The 21020-nt window shown below is 47.0% G+C and overlaps 1 protein-coding gene across 1 annotated transcript in view; it reads right to left on the bottom strand.

Annotated features, from left to right (window-relative positions):
• Positions 1-21020, bottom strand: part of RIMS4 (regulating synaptic membrane exocytosis 4) — a 52718-nt gene that overhangs the window by 9359 nt on the left and 22339 nt on the right. Inside the window, exons 2-5 of the mRNA XM_050313468.1 lie at positions 13362-13503; positions 952-1064; positions 697-798; positions 299-438 (exon numbers count right to left, since the gene is read on the bottom strand). Of these exons, the coding sequence (XP_050169425.1) occupies positions 299-438; positions 697-798; positions 952-1064; positions 13362-13503 (497 nt within the window). The remainder of the gene's footprint in view (positions 1-298; positions 439-696; positions 799-951; positions 1065-13361; positions 13504-21020) is intronic.

Here is a 21020-nt window from a genome sequence, read left to right as displayed (position 1 = left end):
GTACCACCTATCTCCTATCTGGGTGAGAAAAAAAGAATTAAAAAAATAAAAATCAACCTCTTCCTGGTAGCCATTCATGGTAATTGGCAGGGGATGAAATAATCATCAGTTTTGAGTGTGGGAAAAAAAAAAAGGGTTTCCTTTCCATTTGTTACGTTCAGATAGAGTGCATTTGGTTCGACGAAAACATTGGCTTTTTCTCATCTCTGTTAATTATCCAGGTCCCTTGCCAGGCTTATTATCTTCCCTAAGAGGTGGAAGAGAGAGAGAGGGCAGCCTTGAGATTTGCTCATCTTACCTGTAATACTTTGCCCTGGGGGCTCTCAGCAAACAGTAACACCTGATTGTACAAAGGGTCCAATGATTTGCGGGCCACTTTTGTCTTCTTCTTGGCGATGCACACGCCGTTCTCCAGCAGGTAAGCTTTGATGTAAGCAGCTGGAAAACACAAACGTGGTCAAATGTGAAAACAAACCTTCATGCTCACGCCAGGAAAGACAGAGTGCCGTGTCTCAGGTATTTCTAAAGGAGGCATTTACAGCAGGGAAAGGATTTGCTCGAGCAGCCTTGTTTTCAGTGCTGCACACGGAGTGCTTAGTCCTGCCGAAGCCCAGGGAAATTACAGTTTCTCCCATTCACAGGCATCACAGGAGGCTGGGGCTCAGGGAATTGCTGTAGGAGATCAAAGCATGCTACCTGGCAGTGTTTTGGAGCCGGGTTTTGGTGTCAGTCCTCGAGCCTGAATGATATCCACTTCTAGCTGCCCATTTCGCTCTTGCAAGCCGATTTCCACGTCCCCTAAACCAAAATGTCAAAATAAACAGAAGACTTTCAAAACAACGTATGCCTGGGCTACTAAAATGTTTAGGAAACAATCCTCATGTCCTGCCTGCTACATGCTGCAGGAGCAGTTCAAGACTAAAAGCCCCCCAACACCTCTGTGTTCCTTACCCATCGAGGTGGTGGCCAAGGTCTGACGCCCCACAAACTGTGCAGGGCCCATGCTCCCCAGGAAGTCACTGAACTGCCCAGCAGATGCCAGATGGACTCCACTGAAATTCAAGCTGCAAGAGAAAATTATTTTGGCAAGTGGTTAATTTGCATTTTAAAGCAACCCATTAACTAACTACAGAACCAGATTTCATACACCTTTGCAATGAATGACACCTAGAGAAGCTTTCTTCCCTTGCAAAACTCGCTGATTTCCACACAGTTTAGTTACATGGAATCCATTCAAAATCTATTTCTTTGCACAAAAAAGTCAATACTGTCTCAAGTCACCAACTGGTTAATGTTTGTTTAACTATAATTCATTGTCTGTAAGTAAAATCTCTGCCATCTCAGGCTCATATGCAGCCTTGTCACCTCTTCCAGGTAGCAGATTCCTAGAGTAGCTTGATTCCTGATTGACTCTTCCCAATCCTCATTTCTAGGGAGGAAATAATGCATCCAGAGCAGTGGTTAAAAGTGAGACGAGGGGGGTGAGCATCAATCCCCTGGGGACTCAATTCCCCATTTACTTATCACATACAGGGAGAGCAATACATCTCCTTTTCGACCAGAAGGTCCCATTTCCTACTGCTCAACACCAGAAGCATCCACCCCGTCCCCTCTGTGGTGTTCATACCTGCTTTCACAACTAGTCACAAAGAGGACCTGAACACTCTGCAAGGCTAAAGGGCAACGTCCTCAAACACCAACAATGCCTCTGCCACAGTGAAACAAGAGCTACTGGGAGGACAGAGCCTCCAAATCGAGTCACCAGCTACTGAGGCTAGTCCATGGCGTGGCTACAGGTGCTGGGCACTGCACTGGGACACGTGTGAAGCAACACAAAAGCGTCAGACGCCGAGGCACTCTGATACAAACCAAGATTTACTCATCTGCACCCTAATTTACGCAGCTGTTCTAGAGGTTGTAGAAAAACTCGCTGCAAATGGTAAGGAGGAGGCTCGAGGCCAGCATTTGACACCTACATTTGTCCTGCAGGCATCTGCCAGCCTGTGACACAGCTGCTGAGACACACACGTCAGGAGCTTTGTGCCGGGGTACCCACTCTGCCTCCGGGGAAGCTGCTGCGTGCCAAAGCCAGGCACAATTACAAACCTCCTCCACCTTCCCAAACGGCCTTGGAGGGGGGCAATTACCCACGTAATGATGCAGCTCCCTGCTTCCCCAAATTCGTTTGTGAGGAGGCTGCACACTGGGTACAAGTGATGGCAGCGGGGTGGGCTGGGGACCACAGGCTCTCACACAGCTGACTCAGCCACAAAGACTCACTGATGCCCCCCTGCAAGCCAGTTATGTTTTAAAAGACATTAAAAAGAAAAAAAAAGAAACTCTTTGTAAACCCCAGTCAGCCGGCAGAACGTTAATTTCAGGTTAGGATTTCAGCTCTCATTATTTTTTTTTTTCAGACCTGGTCTCACCCCCACGGGAATATTTATTTATTCTGACAAGGAATTAGAAAGGCAGCACACACACCTCAGCTCCTCACCACGCATGGGCTGAAGGGAATGTGTCCCTAGCTCAGCCCCTGTGACAGGGACACTGCATTAAATGGCCCAGCATTTCCATGGGGCACTGCACCTCCCTCTGTGCTGACCTGGCTCTTTGAGAAACCTGGTTACTGCTGCTGCACAGGGAGCTGCTGAGCCATCAGCATGGAAAACCCTGCCCTTGAGCTCTTTAGGAATGTCACCTCTGTGAAAAGGGGGAGGGAGGCAGGTGTCTTGGCATCCTGGGAGACAGGCTTGGGAGGGGCTCTCCACGGGTGGATTTTCCCCAGTTCAGTGGTTTTTTCACCCTGCCTTCGCTGTTTGCACAAATACTCAGGGTGATATTTTGAGGCACAACAGGAACAGCAGGATTTATTGCTAGATTTGTGGCTCTGAGGATGAACTGTGAACAGAGGGAGAGGCAGGCCCAGGGCTGGCAAATCTGCAGAGACATGGGATGGGGGAAGCAGGGGAAGAGGGAGCCTGGAGCCAGACAGGCTTTATCAGGCTCGTGATTTGCCCATACAAGGAGGGAAGAAGAGAGTCCTGGTGCACACGAGGACCAGCAAGGCTCTGTAAGCCTGCTGGCTCAGGCCTTTGGAGCTGCACACAGAGAGTCAAAAAAGGATGAAAAGCTAGTGCTTAGAGAACTCAAAATAGTTCAAGAGAAAGGAGACCTGACAGAGAAAGACATAAGATTCAGCAGGAGATGAATGGACCGTCAGTCAGAAGGTAAATGTTTTCTTTATTTTTCTCAGCTCATGGAAGATAAATGGGCCAGGGTCTCGCTCCTGCCCTGGGGAGTGTGTGACCTGAACAAGCACGTAAATAACAGGCTGGCAAGACAACTCACAACTGTTCAGGGAAATGCTCACTGCTGTGCTCAGAACAGATGCTCGGGCTAATTAACAAGATGCTGAGGAGCAGGACAGAGGAGGGGAAGCATGAGACTGAGGGAAGCTGAGGGCTGTGAGAGTGCACAGCACACCCAGAACCAGATCTCAGAGCAGTTTCTCTCTGGGGTGAACTCCAGCCACGTTACTGCACTGGGGACACAAAGCTGGGAGAAGACCACCCACAGAAATTTGGCATGCTGCAGGACAGCAAAGAGGAGAAACCCCTCTGGCCCCTGGATCCTCAAAATAATTCATTAAACCTGTCCCAGGAAACCACTTCTTCTTACCTGCTGGGGGGGAGAATCATGTCAAAGGCCGATGCCACGTATTTGTCTGCACTTTATACATGTGTGGAGAGAGGCCACCCCTGTGCTCTCACACAGCAGCTCACCCCTCCTCTGGGCTGCTGGAAGGTGTCCCTGCCCATGGCACTGGGTGATATTTAAGTCCCCTTCCAACCCAAGCCATTCTGTGACGCTGGGAATGCTGCTTAGCAAAGGCTCTGCCCAGCACCTGGGCAGCTCAGGAGAAGCTCAGAGCACCTGCTAACAGAGCAGCCTACGCTGCAGCCTTCACCAGTGACACAGGGGAGAACAGCAGGAGAGCACGAAGGAAAATGCTCAAAAGCAAAGGAACAAGAGCTGCTGGGCTAAAGGTGAACCAACAGCAACTGGAAGTGTTTACAGCAAAGCAAAGGTTGCTGTTACCTCCACACAGATCCAGAAGACAGAGGGCTGTGGATGACCTCGAAATGATGAGCACTCCTCAGAGCACACTGCAGCGAGGCCAGGATGCTGCTGCAGGGACACAGACCCTCACAAGGAGCTGAGCCCTTGTGCTTGAACGAAGCTGCTGCAGCTGCTGATTTGTAATTCTAAGGCTGAACCCAAGAGGAATGGCAAAGCCCATTTAGAAACACAGGCCAAGGTCAAGACTCAGTCAGTCTGGGTAACAGCCCTAGTTAATAGGTTTACTAGCACTATTTGAAACTCAGTATTAGGTTAGACAGTTAATGTTCCCTGCTGTTGTTATATTTGACTGGGAAAAGGTATTGAATTAATTCTTTAATAGATTATGCCATTAGCTGGTGGGACTGGCTGCTTCATTGCACAGAGGCTGACCTTTTGGAGTGCTGCTTTCTTTATGAGGCATTAGAAGCAGCAGCTCTAAATCAGGCTCCTTGGCTTTGACCAATTCCTGGACATATATTTGGGTATTGCCAATAACCCTGGAGTGGAAACAATTTCTGTCTGGAAAACTCATAAGCTGCCTCCAAGAAAGCCATTGCTTCTCCCCCGAGAGGAGAGGGAAGAGGAAAATAAAACTGCAGAAATTTAGTACGAATGTGAATTAAAACCAGCAGGAACCATTTTGCTGCATCAACTAAATTTAGGATGCTCAAATCCAGCTCGGTGAGCTCTGTCTGTCAAGTGCTCAGAGAGAAGCTGGGATGCTGAGGTGAGGGGGATGTGTATGGTGAGACTGGTGGGAGAGACCTTCCCCATCCACTCACTTGCTTTTCCTGAAGCTAAAGCAGGGAGAAAAAGAGCTCCAGGGCCCACTGTGACTTCTTTCAGCTCTTTAAACAGGCTCTTTAAAGCCTTGGTGCTCCCAAGAGCCCTCCCCTACCACCCTCACACTCAGCAGCCTCTTCTTGCCTGACCTGTGATGAAACTGAGCTGTTCTGACCTGCCCTTGATTCAGCAACCAGCTCTCTGGCTGAATCATCACACGCTGGATGTGCTGGCAAGGAGACAGGTTCCTGAAGGGATCTGCCACAGGTGACAGTGGTGGCTCCACCGTGGGTGACAGCCACCAGACGTGTTTCACACACACTGGAGCAACCCTGGAAAGCCCTTCCCCTCCCATGGCCAAACATGCCTCTCCCTTCAGGGGAGAAATCGCTATAACCTGGTTATCACCAATACAAGATGTCTTTTTTTTTTTATTTCAAGGTAAAGAGAAATGCTAAAAATAGCCAGAGGAATAAAGAGGGAGCATTTTTCAGCTGACTTGCAAATAGTAGCTGTCACAGCCAGCAGGGCCCTGGGGACAGGGGCTGCAGCAGGACCATCTCATGCTGCAAAGGGCTGCACACAGAGAAGATTAACAGGTGACACTCCTCAGCCTTTTGTCTGAAGGGCACAGATCCTCCCCTGAGCCAGGGCAGCACAGCCTTTGAACAGCAAAGAGAAATTAATTATCTCTTCTCTGGCCCTTTGCTCTCACTAATTGTGATTCACGGGCTCTGCTTTGCCACAGCAGAACGAGAATGATTTTAACGAAGTTAAAGATGATGGGTTTGCTGTGGAATTGGTCGTAAGTGAAATGTGACTCGTTATTGGCAGAGAGAGAGCACAGGGAGGTCAGCGATGCCTCCAGGGTGTCAAGGACAAATGAAGGACATTTGGCTGGAGGATGCTCAGACCCTGTTCCTCGGCTGCAGGGAAGGAGGCAGAGCAGGGACAGCAGAAAGATGACACTGGATACTATTGACCCTGGGACCTGTGAGCCCACCAACCCAGCAGAAAAACCCACAAGAACATGAACAGTGTTTGCTCAGGGAGCAGCTCCCCACAAGGCTCAGCGCAGGCTGCAAACCCCATTTCGGCCACGTGGATAAAACAGCCATTTCTAACTAAGCCTGAGCTGTCCCTGGCACGGCAGGCAGGGAGCACAGAGCGCTGCACACCCCGCTGCAGGCACGGCAGCAGGGACACACCTTGGGGCAGCAGTGACAGCAGCTCCTGCTGCAGCCGTGCAGGCACCCACGAGAGGGAGACAAGACCCTGCAGTCAGCGCTGGCAGCAGCTCCTGCCCGATCCCAAGACCCGCACAAAGCCCCCGAGCAGAGCAGGTACCAAACACCACCCTGGCTTTGTGGCACGGGTGGCCCACCCCATAAAACATTTCTGTCTTTTGGGACATGTTTATATTGCAGAACAAAAACCGTGTGTTCACTCGATCTTGGGAGCCATGTGCTCCAACTGGGCTGAGGTTGCCCAGACCTTCTTCTTTTAAACACAACATTCCTAATCCTGATCATTTCGGAAATCTGTGCAGCAGTGGCTGAAGACTGTGCTCCTGCACTGCATGCTGTAGGTCAGGGCCTATGGAATCTGTCCTCTGTAGGGTAATTCAAGAGTGACTCAGAGGCTCTTTGCCAGCTGCTTGCTTCTCTGCTCTTTCAAGGTAGCAGCATTTCCTGACCTACCCCTTGCAGACAGATTCCTGTCCTTCCTCTCCTCGTGCAAAGCATCTTCCCTAGCAGCACAGCAGCTGCTCTTTATCTCTGACTGCACCGAGGACCAGCATGTCAGAGTTTGCTTGTAAACTGATCGGGATTTGAATGCCTAGATGGACAACAGTGATGTCGATGCAGAATGCTACAAAGCCAGTGCAGAGCAGCTGTGCTGATCCCTCTCCCAGGGTGTATGTGGCTCTGCACCATTAGCATGCGGAGTGTGTGACGGCACAGACACACTCAGGGAAAATGTATCATTAATTTCTTTTCCTGTCCGTGCGGAGTTTGTCTGACCTCTTTTCTAAATCTATTTTTAAATTGTTCCTGGGACTCTTTATGCCAGGTATCCATTATGCTGTTGCAAGCATCTGCAGAATCAACTTGTCAAAATCTTGTAAAACTCATGGGAAATATGGTAAGAATGCATCTCCACAGGTCAGTCAGTCCACATCCAGGTCCCAAGGCTAGAGCAGCCTCATTTACACCATCCATGACAGCTGCTTGTCTAACCTGTTCTTCAAATCCTTCCCTGATTCCTGTGCTCTGCTTTTTCCTTCTGAATCTTCTTCCAGCCCTTCCTCTTTACACATCACTCCTGAACACCATTTGTGAGTTCACAAGACAGACCAACATATTCTGTTTCTTTTCCTCCTGATACCATACTTTTTATTTCTATCTTACAAGGCTTTGAGACTCATCTTGGCTGTACCAACTTGCAATGGCCACACACTGGCTGATGTGACTGTGCAGAAGAAACACAGAACGGATTTGCTGCTCCCTTCACAGGCTGACTGTAACACCTTTCTGTTCAGGAGCTCTGTCAAGAGGAGAAGAGAATTTCCTGTCCTCCCTGTTGGTCCAAATCCCCATTCCTGCTTCTCTATTACACAAGTTGCACACCTTGACTCCTGCAGAGCTGCACTGCCGTGGGTTTAGCCAGCTGGGGTGGTGGTGAAGCCAGAGAGCTTCAACACAGCCACCCCCTGACACACCCAGACAGCAGCTATTTTCAGGAGATAACATTCTGTCTTGTTCTTTTCATGGATTCATTCACACTATCCACACAAACACCTATTTGCCATCACCTCAAGTGTCCAGAAGTGATACATTCTTAAAGAGGTGCTCCATTGTGTCTAGTACATACATGGGATGTGTCTGGGTTCAGAAATTATTGTTCTGTTCTTGTAAATATTTTCCAAAAGACCTTTTTTTGTCCTCTGAGGGCACAAAGTTGCAATTAATAAGGAGGCTGCCTAAACACAGCCATGCACCTGAATGGTTTGACTTGCCCAGCTGAACTAACAAATTGACTCTACATCTACATCTAACACAGAGCTAAAGTTCTCCAGCTCTGTCTTTAAAAACCAGGGACAGCAACACTTCAGCCAGAAGAAAAGGGGAGGAGGAAGTCTCCTCTGAGACTGATAACACACTTGACAGTTATTTTATTTGAGCATTAAAAAAACCCCATCAGAACTCCAATTCCAGGGAGCTGTAATGTTCCGTGTAACCATCACACTCATCCATATTGCATGTTAACGTCTTTTAAATCGCATCTTACACCCAGAAGCCAAGTAGAGATCTATCAGCTCAGGAGGAAGGCAGAACTTGTTCGTGTCTGTTGCCCTGATCTTTCAAATATTTAGGATGCACATGAGGACTTATGAATGGAACACACACCCAGCTACAGCCCCTCACCCTGTCAAAGTCGACAGGAACGCTGCAGGAGCCTTCACTTTGGCTCGGAAGGTTTTCCACAAGCATCCATCCCTGCAGGACCCAACCCCACCCTAACTCCACACCTCTCCTCTGCCAGGCAATATCTCCATCTCTGCCTCTCAACAAGCTCTGCTTCTCTCCTGGCCACTCCACTTTCTGTAACATTTTTAGCACTGTGACGTGCTGTCTTATGTGCTATAACACATTGTACTCCGCTCCGTATCCGCTTCCTTCTGCTGTATGAATCCTGCCACCGAAACTGTGCTATAAAAACTATGCAGTGAGTTCTGTACAAAGACCTCCCCCATTCCCTTCCCCACCTTGCCAGGCAAGCTCCATTTATAGCAATCACCAGTCATCTCAGAGTCACTGAATAAAAGATAGCTACCTGTCTTCAGAGAGCAATTCTGTCTGTTCCCAGGAGGTTGCTGAGGGTGGGATTCACAGCACTCACTGCTGTAACTACAGCTCTCAAGGTCACATCCTTCCCCAGCTGTGCTGGTCAAGCTTTACCAGCACAAAAGGATGTGCTGTTGCTCAAACAGGCTGATGAACTTCTTGATGTATTACAGAAACAATCTCCATGCCTTTCCTGGTTACCATCTAGAAAGGCATCCATTTCTTATAGCCTGAACTGTATTAACAACACCTTCCATTACATTTTTTAAAAGGACTTGGATAAAAGAAGAGTCACAAAGATAATCTGCTGTAAAAGAGTCTAGAAGTCCCCTGACCTTGGATGTCAAAAAAGAAACATCCAGTGAATAGCTGCAATGAGATTTTGTTGAATGGTGTGTTTAGGAATCAGGTCTTTTGATCATTCTTGAATGGCGATGGACAATTTTTGGTGAAGGAAAGTGAAGTTACAAGCCAGGTCACTATTTCCTCCAGCTTCCTTGTATTTATTGCTCCACAGTGAGGCAGAGAAGGGCAGGCAGTTCTCCCAGCCTAAGTCCCAGCTTTGGTTCACACCAGCCCCATCTGCCCAGGGGGAGAACTGGTACAAGCCTGCAGGAGCAGCGGGAGACAGAACAAAGCCAAGGGGCTCGAGATCCCCATGCTGGCAGCACACTTGCCAGGCCATCCTCTCCCTGCTGTCTTTGTCACAACAGGGCCTTCAGGCAGGGCTCAGGTTGGTGGAAAAGAGAGATGATATGCCTGACAACAAGATGCCTCCTTGCTGGACAGGCACATTCGTCTCGGATAATACAAGAACAATCCTCTAAGGCCTTGCTACTCACCACCTGCTGTGCTTTTCTAAGGTAAAAATCACCTGAGCTCTCCAGAACTTAATCATCCCAGCAGTAGCCAGCTTTGAGTACAACTCACTAGGCACTATGGCAGCTAGCAGGCTTTTGTTCCAGGTCCATTTTTGTCTTTCTGCTCCATTTTCAGAAAGAAAAGTGGTTGGCAGGAACAAGTTATACACAAGTCCAGAATCTATTGCTTTCTGAATGCTGTACATGGTGTCGTGCAGCTGCAGCAAAACCCAGCCAAAACAAGATGTGGATCGTGCAAGAGCCAGGATGGAGCTGAGATCTCTGCTGAATCTCAGGGGGTTGTTTGTGAGTTATTCCTATATTCGGAATTGTATCCCTGCAGTAATCTTGGTGTCCTGAAACTACCCGATAGGCACTTGCTACAGTGCATAACTGTTCTCTCAAGCAAATCTTTAGATATTTACTCACTGAAGAAAATACACACTGCTGTAGAGATTTGTAACCAGTGCTAGGATTGGTCTGGATGAACTATGAATGGAAACATCTGTGTGTGTGAAAGCACAGCCAACCCGTCAGCAGCAGATCTGTCCTTCAGTGACAGGAGAAGGACAACAAGGTTAGAGAGCACATCACCTCCACAGCCTGCCTGAGGACAGACTGTAGCCATAAAGGCCCCCAAACAGGGGAACAGAAAGGTGGCAGCACTGCCTGAGATCAAAAAGAACAAGACCCCGAGGTGAAAGATCACTCCAAAATAGCAGGTAAGTCCTAGAAAGTGTAAGAAAAAAAAACATTCCAAGAGCCAGTCTGTTGTGAAGAACAACTCAGCAGACACAGCAAGGGCTTGACAGATGGTGTTCCTGGTCCTCCCTGCAGCACACAATCCATCCTGGCTACAGCCCTGGCTGCACGAGGCTTGGTGCCTGCATGGGGCAGTGAGAGCGTGAGCGAGTGAAACCCAGACAGGTGAATGACTGAGAAGAGTTGTGTTTAGAATAAATACCTACTTTCCCTTCTCCAAAAACCTGCATTGAGTTTTGTTATATTAATTTCCTATACTAGTGCAGAATCACTGTGCAAAGTAAAACCTGGGTAATAAAGTTGGCAAAAATTTATATGAAGCAGTGTGTTGACACTGTCAGCACTACTGGCATGTTGTATGAGCATAAATTCCAGGAGATGCATCTTTTAGACCAGCTAATCTCCTATATCCTTCATCTTCAGGGATTATTTTGTTGCAGGAGGGCCTAGCATACCTGGGAGGTATACCCCTGCATAATATGCTCTCCATAAAAAAAACAAAACAAAATAAAACAAACAACTGGATTTCATGCACTCTGGTGTCCACAGGAAATCAGCATTGCTCAAAAATATGCATTTCAGAAAATTCTTTGACTGTGATACCTTGCACTGGCCCAGAGCAGCTGTAGCAGCTGCAGTAAACATGAAAGCAGCCAGCCAGCATCACTTTCTAAAAGCAGCCTGTGTGGCTGAGGGCAGCTATTTGGGCCTCCTGCAGCACAGATACACCAAATCCTTGATCAGGACAACCTTTGGAAGTTGTCCTTTCAGTCTTTAAATTGAAAAGTATTATAAAAAACATACAGAAGCTGAGAAACAAGTCCTCTTGGAAGATGAGGTATTGAATCCACCTTCTTCCAGGTGCCAACACACCGAAGGGACGTACAGGTGGGAAGAACTAGGGCAGGCTCTCCTTGCTGAAAACCAGACTTTTGACACTCACTGGTGAAAACTGTCTCTGACCTGGGAGTATCTGCATCAGTCACAAACCCAGCTTTTATTAGAAAGAAAGTCAACTCGCCACAGCTAACAGAGATTCATGAATCTTCATTTTGCCTCCCCGGGAAGACAACGCACAGCAAGTGAGAGAGGTCAAGAGAAATCTGATTTAGGAGAGCACATTTCTGTTCCTCAAAGCTATTCCCCGAACAATTCCATTCTTTGCTGCAGGAAAAGAGAGCAGAGAAACTCCCCTCCCACCATGTTTCAGGAGAATTGAGCCCTCTTAGCTCTTTGTATTCTCAGCCCTGTTTGCTTATCACTTGTGGCTCAGACAGATAGCTGCAATTCCCACCGGCTTTCCAGAAGAGATTAATTATCCCACCTAGGAACAAAGCATCCAGGAACCACTTAATCACACTTTTCAGAGAAGGAAGAGAAGAAACTATCCCATCCCTGGCAGAGGCGCTGGCGAGGATGTTCTGGCAGCGTTCGAGGCTGGAATACCGAATGTCAGGCTTGCTGTAATAAAGACATCTGGACTGCAAGGCAGGGTTTCCCTTTCTGTGCCGAGCTGAGAGCGACACATCACCTGCCCTCGGGGTGAGGCAGCACTTGCATGGGTGCAATACTCTGTTGGCAGAGATGCTCTCCCCCCAGGAAAGCCCAGTGAAAGCAGCCAGCACGTGCAGTGACAGGACACAGAGCATTCAAGGAATCAAACCCTTTCCCGGGAGGGTAAGCTGCGTAAATAGAAAAATGAAAGGATTCTGCTCTGCATGAAGGCAGATTCTTGCCCCGCACTGCCAAGGGACTGAACTTAATCACTAATCCTCTGCAACAAGTAGCAGAGGCAGAACTCCAAGCCACAGCACGGTGCTGGTGTAGCAGGAATATTTCCCTGGAGACAGCAGCTCACAGAAGAGATAAGGTACATCACAGCCTTGGAGTGACAAGATTGCTATTGCAGCTTGTGCCTCATTACTATTTTGAACCTTCAGCACAGATCTATGATGCCTTTCCAGGATTAGCCTACTTCTAAAGCTAAAGAAAGTCTCTCTTCATTTACAGGCTGTTACTTATTTAACACCAGAATCACATTAATTGAGAGTGCCTTTGGACTATCCCAGCATTTTAGCTGTACAGTGCACTTGGAACACCACACAGGACTAGAGGGAGTGTACAGAGCAATGGCCAGTGTGAAACTTGGCCTAAACAGAGCATGTTTTAGACATACAAACATTTTGGCCTCACATCTAGAAGCACAGAATCTGATGGTATATTTTGCTTTCTTTTTCAAATACTGTGAGGTTTTTTGCTTCCAAAGATTCCCATGAATGGTCATCTCAATAAAATTATTAAAATCTCCATATATGGCTTCACATAATGCAAATACAAAAACCAGAATTGGAGACAAGTCAGCTCCCAAAGCTGTGGCCTAAAGTCTCCTGCTTTGCATTCTGGTATAAAGCCTAAATGCAACAAAGCGTGTCTTAACTTTTCACAAGGTCAAAAATGTTTTCTGCAACACATTCTTTTAGGACACTAACTCAGATGAAATAAAATAAAGCTTGTTACCAAAGTATACACAGGCTTCTAAATATGTATTTTGATATGATTTTGCTATGTGCTATAATGCATTGTTAGTCTCACCCTTTTCAGGACCTTCTGCCCCAAACCAAAGGGCTATTTTGAAACAGAGGAAATGCATAACTCTTGTGCAATATTAGAAACTACTGGCTTATAATTTATGACCAGTAATGAGCCCCAGCTATGCACCCTGAATCATTCTTCCAAAGGCAAAGTGGTTAAAAGTAATGGGTATCTGCTTCAGCTCAGAATAATGAGGATACTAAAAAAAGTACATAAACAGCTAAAGGACATGCCAGCTCTGCAGAGAGATCTGCTCTAATTGCATGGGCAGTACACCTGCAGCACAAGCAAGTCAGAACAACACATCATCCATCATGCTGGAGTGAAATTAATAGGTGTTAAGGACAGTGCACGCCACGAGTGATTGCCCAGCTCTCTTTTGATGACTTACTTTCCCTCTGATCCGTAGCTGTTCATGCTGTCCTCGATGGACTCGTGGCTGGCCTGGCGGACGGTCCGGCTGGGCATCTCCACGGCCAGCCCGGTCTCGGTGCTCCTCTGGATGGCTCCCTTCAGCCTCCGGCCATCGCCATCTGGGAACACAACAGGGGAAACGGCAGTCAGCCTCTCCCAGGGCCTCCTGAGGGGCAGAGCCAAAGCAGAGAAGGTCTTTCAGAGGACCAGCCTGGCATCTGGCAGCCAGGCAGTACTTTGGTGTCAGACAGTGTTTCCTTACTCAGTCCTGCTGTGTCAGTTGAGACAGACCCAGTGCTCCACCAAGCCAGGGCCCAGAAGACACTCAGAGCACACACCCCCACCTTACCTGCTCCAACCATTTGTACCAATCAATTATCCATGGAGCAGGCAGGCACTCCAGTTGACTACACCCAGAGCTACCCAGGCAGGGAACACAGCAGCAGTAACCACGGGCACAGCTGAGGGGCACAGCCTGACCATTCCCCAATGCCTTTCCCAAATCCCAAATCTCTGCTTGTGCAGAGCAGCAAAGAGTGGTAGGTCCTGGTGTTCATCAGAGGAGCAGAGGGGATGAAAAGGCCAGGCAGCACAGCACCAGAGGTGCTGTGAAGGCAGGAGCCCTTCCAGAAGGGCTGCAGTTGGGCACAGCCAAAATGTTCCCTGGTGGCACCAGAAAGCCACCAGCAGTGGAAAACCCTGGGGAGGACCATTCCCCTCAGTAGACGCCCTCAGCTACAGCATAAAGGGAATTAAGTAGGTTCTGGTTCCTCCTGGGTGCAGTCTTCAGAGGCTCAGCCCTCTGAAATTAACAGCTGCTATTTTCATCCTCCATCTCTAGCAGTCTGTTTCCCAGAACAAACCATGTTATGTAATGTATATGTAATGAATACCATTACTATTAATTGCTGTAGCTGGTGTTAGGAAGTTCCAGATTTCATCCTACGTAGAGCACTCATCCTGAAACACATCTGCTACAAGTCTTCTGAACAAAGCAGACTATCTAAACCTTCTAAAGATGCCTGGCCATTAATGTGGATTCACGCAACAAACCTCTGACCCACACTGCTCTCAGAAGCCCACCAGCTGTTGGAGTACCACCCCTGGAGAAGAGACAACGCAGCTGCTGAGTCTAGAGAACTCATGGTCCTCAAATACTGAAGAAAACAAGTCTTTCACAGAATGACAGGACGGGTAAGGTTAGAAAGGACCACAGTGGGTCATCTGGTCCAACCTCCCTGGTCAAGCACGATCGTCTTAGACCACAAGATCGTGTCCAGACGGTTCTTGAATTCCTCCAGTGAGGGAGACTCCACAACTGCTCTGGGCAACCTGATCCAGTGCTGGGTCACCCACACAGCAAAGAAGTTCTTCCTCATATTCAGGTAGAACTTCTTGTGTATCACTTTCCAAACTACTTTGGAAATATGAGGGTATCTGTAAGAACCTGTCTAAAACACAGAGAACTCTTATTTGTGTAGCAGTCTGCTTGACCTAAAATACTTTTCTTTAGATCTTGGTGTGAACAGGCACTTTCAGTAAGATACCAGAAATGCTTCCTATCCTACTTCTCAAATTTTATCTGCACTGAAATGCAAAGACAAAAATTCTCCTATAAATACAGCTATAGAGTACCTTTTCTTCTGGTACCCTTAAGTTTCCAACTGGGTAAATGTGTTGGCCCCAGGGCTCTGCACCAGCTGCTGTCCCACATATGGTGCAGCACGTGTATGCATGTCCCTATGGGCTAAGGGGATGGAATGTGCATGTTCTGGCTTAACATTAACTACAGTTTGTGTTGTTTGTGTGCCTTGAGCAATTACAAAGCACATTGTATAAATCAGGAAGTCACATAAACGTAAAACATATTTTTCATTTGCTTTCAAAATCCAAACCTTCAGGCAAGAGTAACAATATGGGCATCAACAAAAGCAAAGCCTATTCCTCCAACCACTGCAGAGCAGCTCCCTCTGATGCACCTTCTAAAGCCTCGTACAGCTCACTGGAGCCTCTGATGGGGGCTGCAGGTTCCTTTCTGGGAGCATCCCACAGCCTTGCGGGCACACTTGATGGTCCATTGGATTTGCCTCTCATTCACCTCCACAAACAATCTTTTAGTCATCTGCACGCACCAATTCCCCCCCTCCTTCACGTGTGCACTTAGAACACTCATCCTCCTGCCCCTTCGGGTTAGTCCTGCTGGCAGCCAGCGCCAGACAGCAAATGACACAGATGTAGGAAATAAATTAAAAATGCCCCATTGCCCAGCTGTGCAACATCTGTTTAAAAAAAATCTCTTATCTCCCCAATCTACTGTGACGTGCCTGGAGGCATTCCAGCTGAAGAGACTGTTCATCCACAGCTGGCAACAAGTGAGAGGCTTGGGTCACAGCAAGGCTTTGGAACAACCCAAGGTGCTTGCTGCTTTCTACCAGCCCTCTCCAGATTCAAAGCCTTAAAGCAGAAGGGCCCAAACCCAAGGAAGGGCAGCGCCAGAGCGCTGTGCCAGAGATGACACTGGGAGAGAAGAGCACGACGGGAGTAGCACACCTGGAAAGAGCCAATGCAGAAAGGAAAGAAATATGGACCAAGCAGCATCTGCAGGCCAAAAATGTCTCACAAGCAACAGTCACCTACCAGCAACCTTCTCTGGTCAGCGTGGAGCACCACATGGAGGCTCCTCCCTTACTTGAAATCTTTGTGCTTTGACACCTTTGCAAATCAGGAGGTAAATGAGATGCATCTACGCGGGTGTTGCCTGGCAAAATCATTTGTCTTAATTAGTTGGCACTATCTGAACAAGTAAGAGTAGTATCGACGTTTTCTGCAGCATCACCAGATTTATTCCCTGCACCTTTTCCAGTTAAGCAGTAAACAACAAAGGTTAAGCAGTCAATCAAGCCTGCAGCGCAACACATCACTGAAGAGCAGATTTTCCTTTGGGATGACCTTGGGAAGGAGAAATGTTTTGGTCAAAGATGCAGGATGAAGAGACACAGCACCTTGCTGATGCCAAGAGCCAGAAGGGCCCAGCAGTCACTTTGCCAAGTTCTCAGTGTTGACAGGAGCTTAGATTTTGCTTTGTTCAGCCAAACAATTTATGTTTGGCTAGAGAATATCTTCTACAGCACTATCCACTCTGGATCTGAAGATATGGAGAGATGAAGAATCTGCCATTTGCCTGCACAGTTTATTTTACTACCTGACATTTAGAGATGTGACTTCAGTTTGCCTGGTTTCAGCTTTCACCCATCAGGTTTTTTTAGTGCTCTTCTCCTCTGTGCTTTGTGTTCTCACTATAGAGACTTTTCTGCAGTGCAGTTGAGTTCTCTCTCAATCTTATTCTGACAAGTTAAACAGACTGACATCTTTATGTCTCTCATGCTCTGGCATTTTATTTTTTTTCCCCTCCTGGCCTTGAGCCTTTTCAATGACTTCCTCAGGTTTTAAATGGCCTTTTGAGAACCTGCACAGCAGGACCAGAGTCTGCATTTTAGTGCAGAAACATGTACACAAGGTAAAAATCAGCTTGTGCCCTCAGCTTCACTGCTTCTGCTGGCACCTCCCAAGGCCACCCAGTAAGCTCTGGGTCACATCACACCTCACCTGGGGGCTGTGCAGTCTCTGCCTATCCTGTGGTACAACAATACATTAAGAAATATGTAAGCAAATGAATTTTATTTGAAGAGAAAGCAAATAATATTTACCTCAATACTATTTACCTCTAATGTGCATATTGCCTGTGAATTTAGTGAGGTTTAAGCTCATGCTTGCTGCAAATCAAATGAAAACACTGAACAGCACCAGGCCTTCAAAAGAGCCTCCTGCCTTTGAGGCTTTTCCTTGACAACTGATTTTTGAGATGTGAAGTATGTTTTTAATCTATTTATCACCACCACATTTTTTAGGGTCACGTTGTTCTAGGACAAAACCCCTACATACTTATCACATTCACCCAGATACCTGCTTCTTCAAAAACTTGGGAGAAAAAAAAAAATTCTCACAAGACCCATTTTCCCTAAACTCTTTTTGACTGGTATTAATTATATTCCATCCTCTTGTTCACTATTAATTAGATCTCATTATCATGTTTCCCCTAATTCTCTCTGTGAGGGACATCAGACCAACCAAGCAAAAGTTCTGCTGGTTCACTGCTGGGTTGTCTGGAGGGCAAGGTGACCCGTGCAGAGCAGAGCACCCTTTGGAGACCTCCCTTCCTCAGCCAAGTTTTCAGCTGTCAAGCACACCGAAGGCAGCTCTTCTCAAGGATGATGCCACTCCTGCAGCAGAACCAACTGCCAACTAGAGTTGTATCTGCCTTAAATCCTAGGGGTGGGAAACATAAGAGTGGCACTGTCCCCTTCTCTGCCCCCAAGGAAAGAGTCACCACTTCTGCCCACTCCAGCACATGACTCCTGGAAGACCTTCCTCTCTGCTGCTGACAGGGCTCTCCATGCTCAGAGACCACCAGGTCTTGAAAAAACCTTCCTGAGTTCTGCAACTGCTCATCACAAGGTCATGTTTATATAATTATTACTCCTACACAGAATTACTCTACGGTAGGTGTTTAATAATGACACTTCTGAGTCATCTTACACTGTCTCCACCCATCACTTCCTTTTCCTCACCCAGGTACTCGGTACCATCTTTCTCTTTTCCCACTTGGTTTTCAGTTTTCTCCTCCACGTTGCTGCAGTTCACTGGATCCCACCAAAACAAAACCAAACCAGCAGGATGCCAGTGCTACAGACCCTCCCCGTAGTTCAGAATTAATTGATATTGATTTAACCCTGAGATTAGGAATTGACTGCATTTTTAACTCAATCAGCTTTGCTCCTGAATTACCCAGCTGCTTCCAAGCACAGAACACAGTGGCAATACAAAGCACAGGGCCACGTGGCACCAACAAAGGTCACCCAAAACACACCAAGGGTCTGGCAAAACACCCTGCTTAGCTTTTCTCCCTTCCCAAACTTCACAATGAGACACAAGGGGGGAAAAATCAGGAAGGGAAATCAGATGGATGTTTACTTTCATTTGTTCCTATTGTAAAGCTTTGGGAAATGTAACGTTTCATATTTTCCAGGAAAGATTACTCCAAGCTTGAGCTTGGGAGACTGCATTCCTACTGCTTTTCTTACCCAAGTCAAGCAGTGGGCAGTGATTCCCATCCCTGTGTGCTGCAGGGCATCGACCTGGGCAGACTCTGCTCTCTGCTGCACACCTGGGTTTGTCAGCACGTGGAAAGAGAGACCAACCCCCACAATACAAACCTGCACTTATGAAACACAAAGAACTGACAACCCCAGCAAGGGAACAGAAAAGGGAACAGAAAAACCCATCTAGCAGAGTCAGTGCAGCCTTCAGAGCATGCTGAAGATCACACAGAAAGCAAAAGCTGAGACAGGACAGGACCTGACTGCCTGCAGGGATTTGCTCTGAGATAACTCCCCTTGGTTCCCCCTGAACCTGCCTGCTCTATCCTTGCCTCAAACACAGACTCACAAACCCTTCCATTTTCCACAGCCACTAACTTCATTCTTAGGGTCAAAGAGCTGATTCATTCTTTCTTTCTTCCCCATGAAGATCTGCCCCTGAGAAAAGATGACCCAGGTCAGTTTGGAGCTGAAAATGAAAAACCAGTCTTGATGTTATCACCTGGTGAGATTAGGAAGAAGGTCCCCAGGTCAAACAGCTGGTCTTTGGCATGTCTGTGGGCAAAAAGCAGCAGTGGGAGCCTCAGCTCAGCACGCCGTGGCACTGCTGAAGCACTGACCATTTTACCTCCTACTTATTTTCAGATACCCTGAGAAAAGAGCCAACCCTTCCACTTCTCAGTGGCACTGCGCTGTTGTTCCTAAAGGGTTTAAAAATAAAAATTTGGGGTGTTGTTTTTTTTTCCTGTTTAGTCAGATGCTGACTCCCTATGACACGTGCTAAGATTTGTGTGCCATGAATCAATTCTGAGGTGAATAAAAGAATTCCATTGTTTGGCTTCACGGGGGAGGAAAAAAAGAAGTGAAATGTTCCCACAGCCTTGCGTGAATCCAACCCCTGTGCCAGCCTGGCACTCATGGAGCAGCTGCTGGGGTGGGCAGCACAGGCCCTTTGACAGGGGCATCTCTGTGCACAGCAAGCCAGGCTGCTCTCCTAAGGGGCTGCTGCTCCTGAGGGGTAAAAAAAAAAAAAAAAGTAAAATATAAATACTGGATTGTCACTTCAGAATGCAGTTTAATGAGATGAACTCAATCTCATCATGCCCGGCAAGCTCTGACACCCTGCCAAGCATTCCCTACATCAACATCCTAATGGAGTGTGAATTATGAGCACCTAAAGAGAGGCAGTTTGTACTTGTGCTCCAGAACATGCCAGGCTATCATCACAGCCTGAGTAATCCACCAGAATGACAGAAAATGGCTGGGGATAAGCAGGGGCACTAATCAGGCTGTTTGCTTCACTCCCCTTGTCCCAGTTTCAGACACCAATAAAATCACACCCTTTCTTTCCAAATTGAGCACAGAATCTTCTATGGGACAGAAAAAAAAAAAGTGTTTCAACATGTCAATTCTTAATCTGTGCAGCTTAAGTACATTCACAGGGTTAGAAAAGTTCAATCGACTCTTCTTGTGACAGCCAGGAAACAGTAAAATTAGCATTGCTGTTACAGCTCCCGACCCCAGCTGAATGCAGAGCAGCACCAGGACAGCCTGTCTGCAGGGGAGCCTGTGAAGATGCCAGTGGGACAGCACTGAATTCCCACTGTAGCACAGTCACCAACATGTCCCTCTGCTCCTGGGCCACAAAAAAGCATTCTCTCATCCCAGAGTTCAACCCACCCACACCAACAGTGGTGACACCCGTGTGGATGTCAAACCAACTCCCCCTCAACCCAGAATTTTTTGTTCTTCCCCTTCACCATTAGAAGAGGACCAAAAATCATTCCCAGGGTTATTTTCATTATGCAGGCACCTGGCAGCAGCCTCCAAGGCTGCCTTCCCTTCTCTCCATCACAACCTCCTCAACCCCTTTAAACCAGCACTGTCTCCTCCAAGCTGCAGTTTGGTTTTAAATCCAGCAGTGTTTAACCAGGTCTCCATCCCTAGTAGATGTTATCACCTCTTGGAGCTTGGCTGGGGTACTGGTAAAGCATTAGTTTTGTTTCCTTTCTTCACAGACTCCATTTTTATATTTTAAATGAGGAAAATGTGAATTTTTTTTCTGCTCCTTTTGAGGTTAAAACCAAATAGTTCCCATGGTACTATTTTTAATTTTGACCTTTTTGATAATTCATCTATATAAAAAAAAAATGGCCAAATTTTTTTGTTTAAAAACATCTAAAGAAAAAGTTCTGCAACAAACATGGAGCCAGGAAAATCACTTTGAGATTTTTTCTTTTTTCCTTCATCAACAAAAGAGAGAAAGCAAACAGCCAAAAGGTAAACACATAATATTCCACTGTCAGGGACTTTCAAACAGTTTCTGACTACCATAAAAAATTGTTTAGCTTTTCACTATAAAAAAGTTACAGTGCCATAACACTAACAAAAATGTTCATTTCTTTCAAGTATTTCATGGGAACTACTTTGCAGCTAGATCCAGCTCTTCAGAATTCTTTCCATGTCTCTATTTTGTTTGC

The sequence above is a fragment of the Myiozetetes cayanensis genome, unplaced genomic scaffold, assembly GCF_022539395.1.
Source record: "Myiozetetes cayanensis isolate MyiCay16 unplaced genomic scaffold, myiCay2020 scf19, whole genome shotgun sequence".
Taxonomy (NCBI): domain Eukaryota; kingdom Metazoa; phylum Chordata; class Aves; order Passeriformes; family Tyrannidae; genus Myiozetetes; species Myiozetetes cayanensis.
The sequence above is the reverse complement of the archived record's forward strand: the minus strand, read 5'-3'. Positions and strand labels throughout refer to the sequence as shown.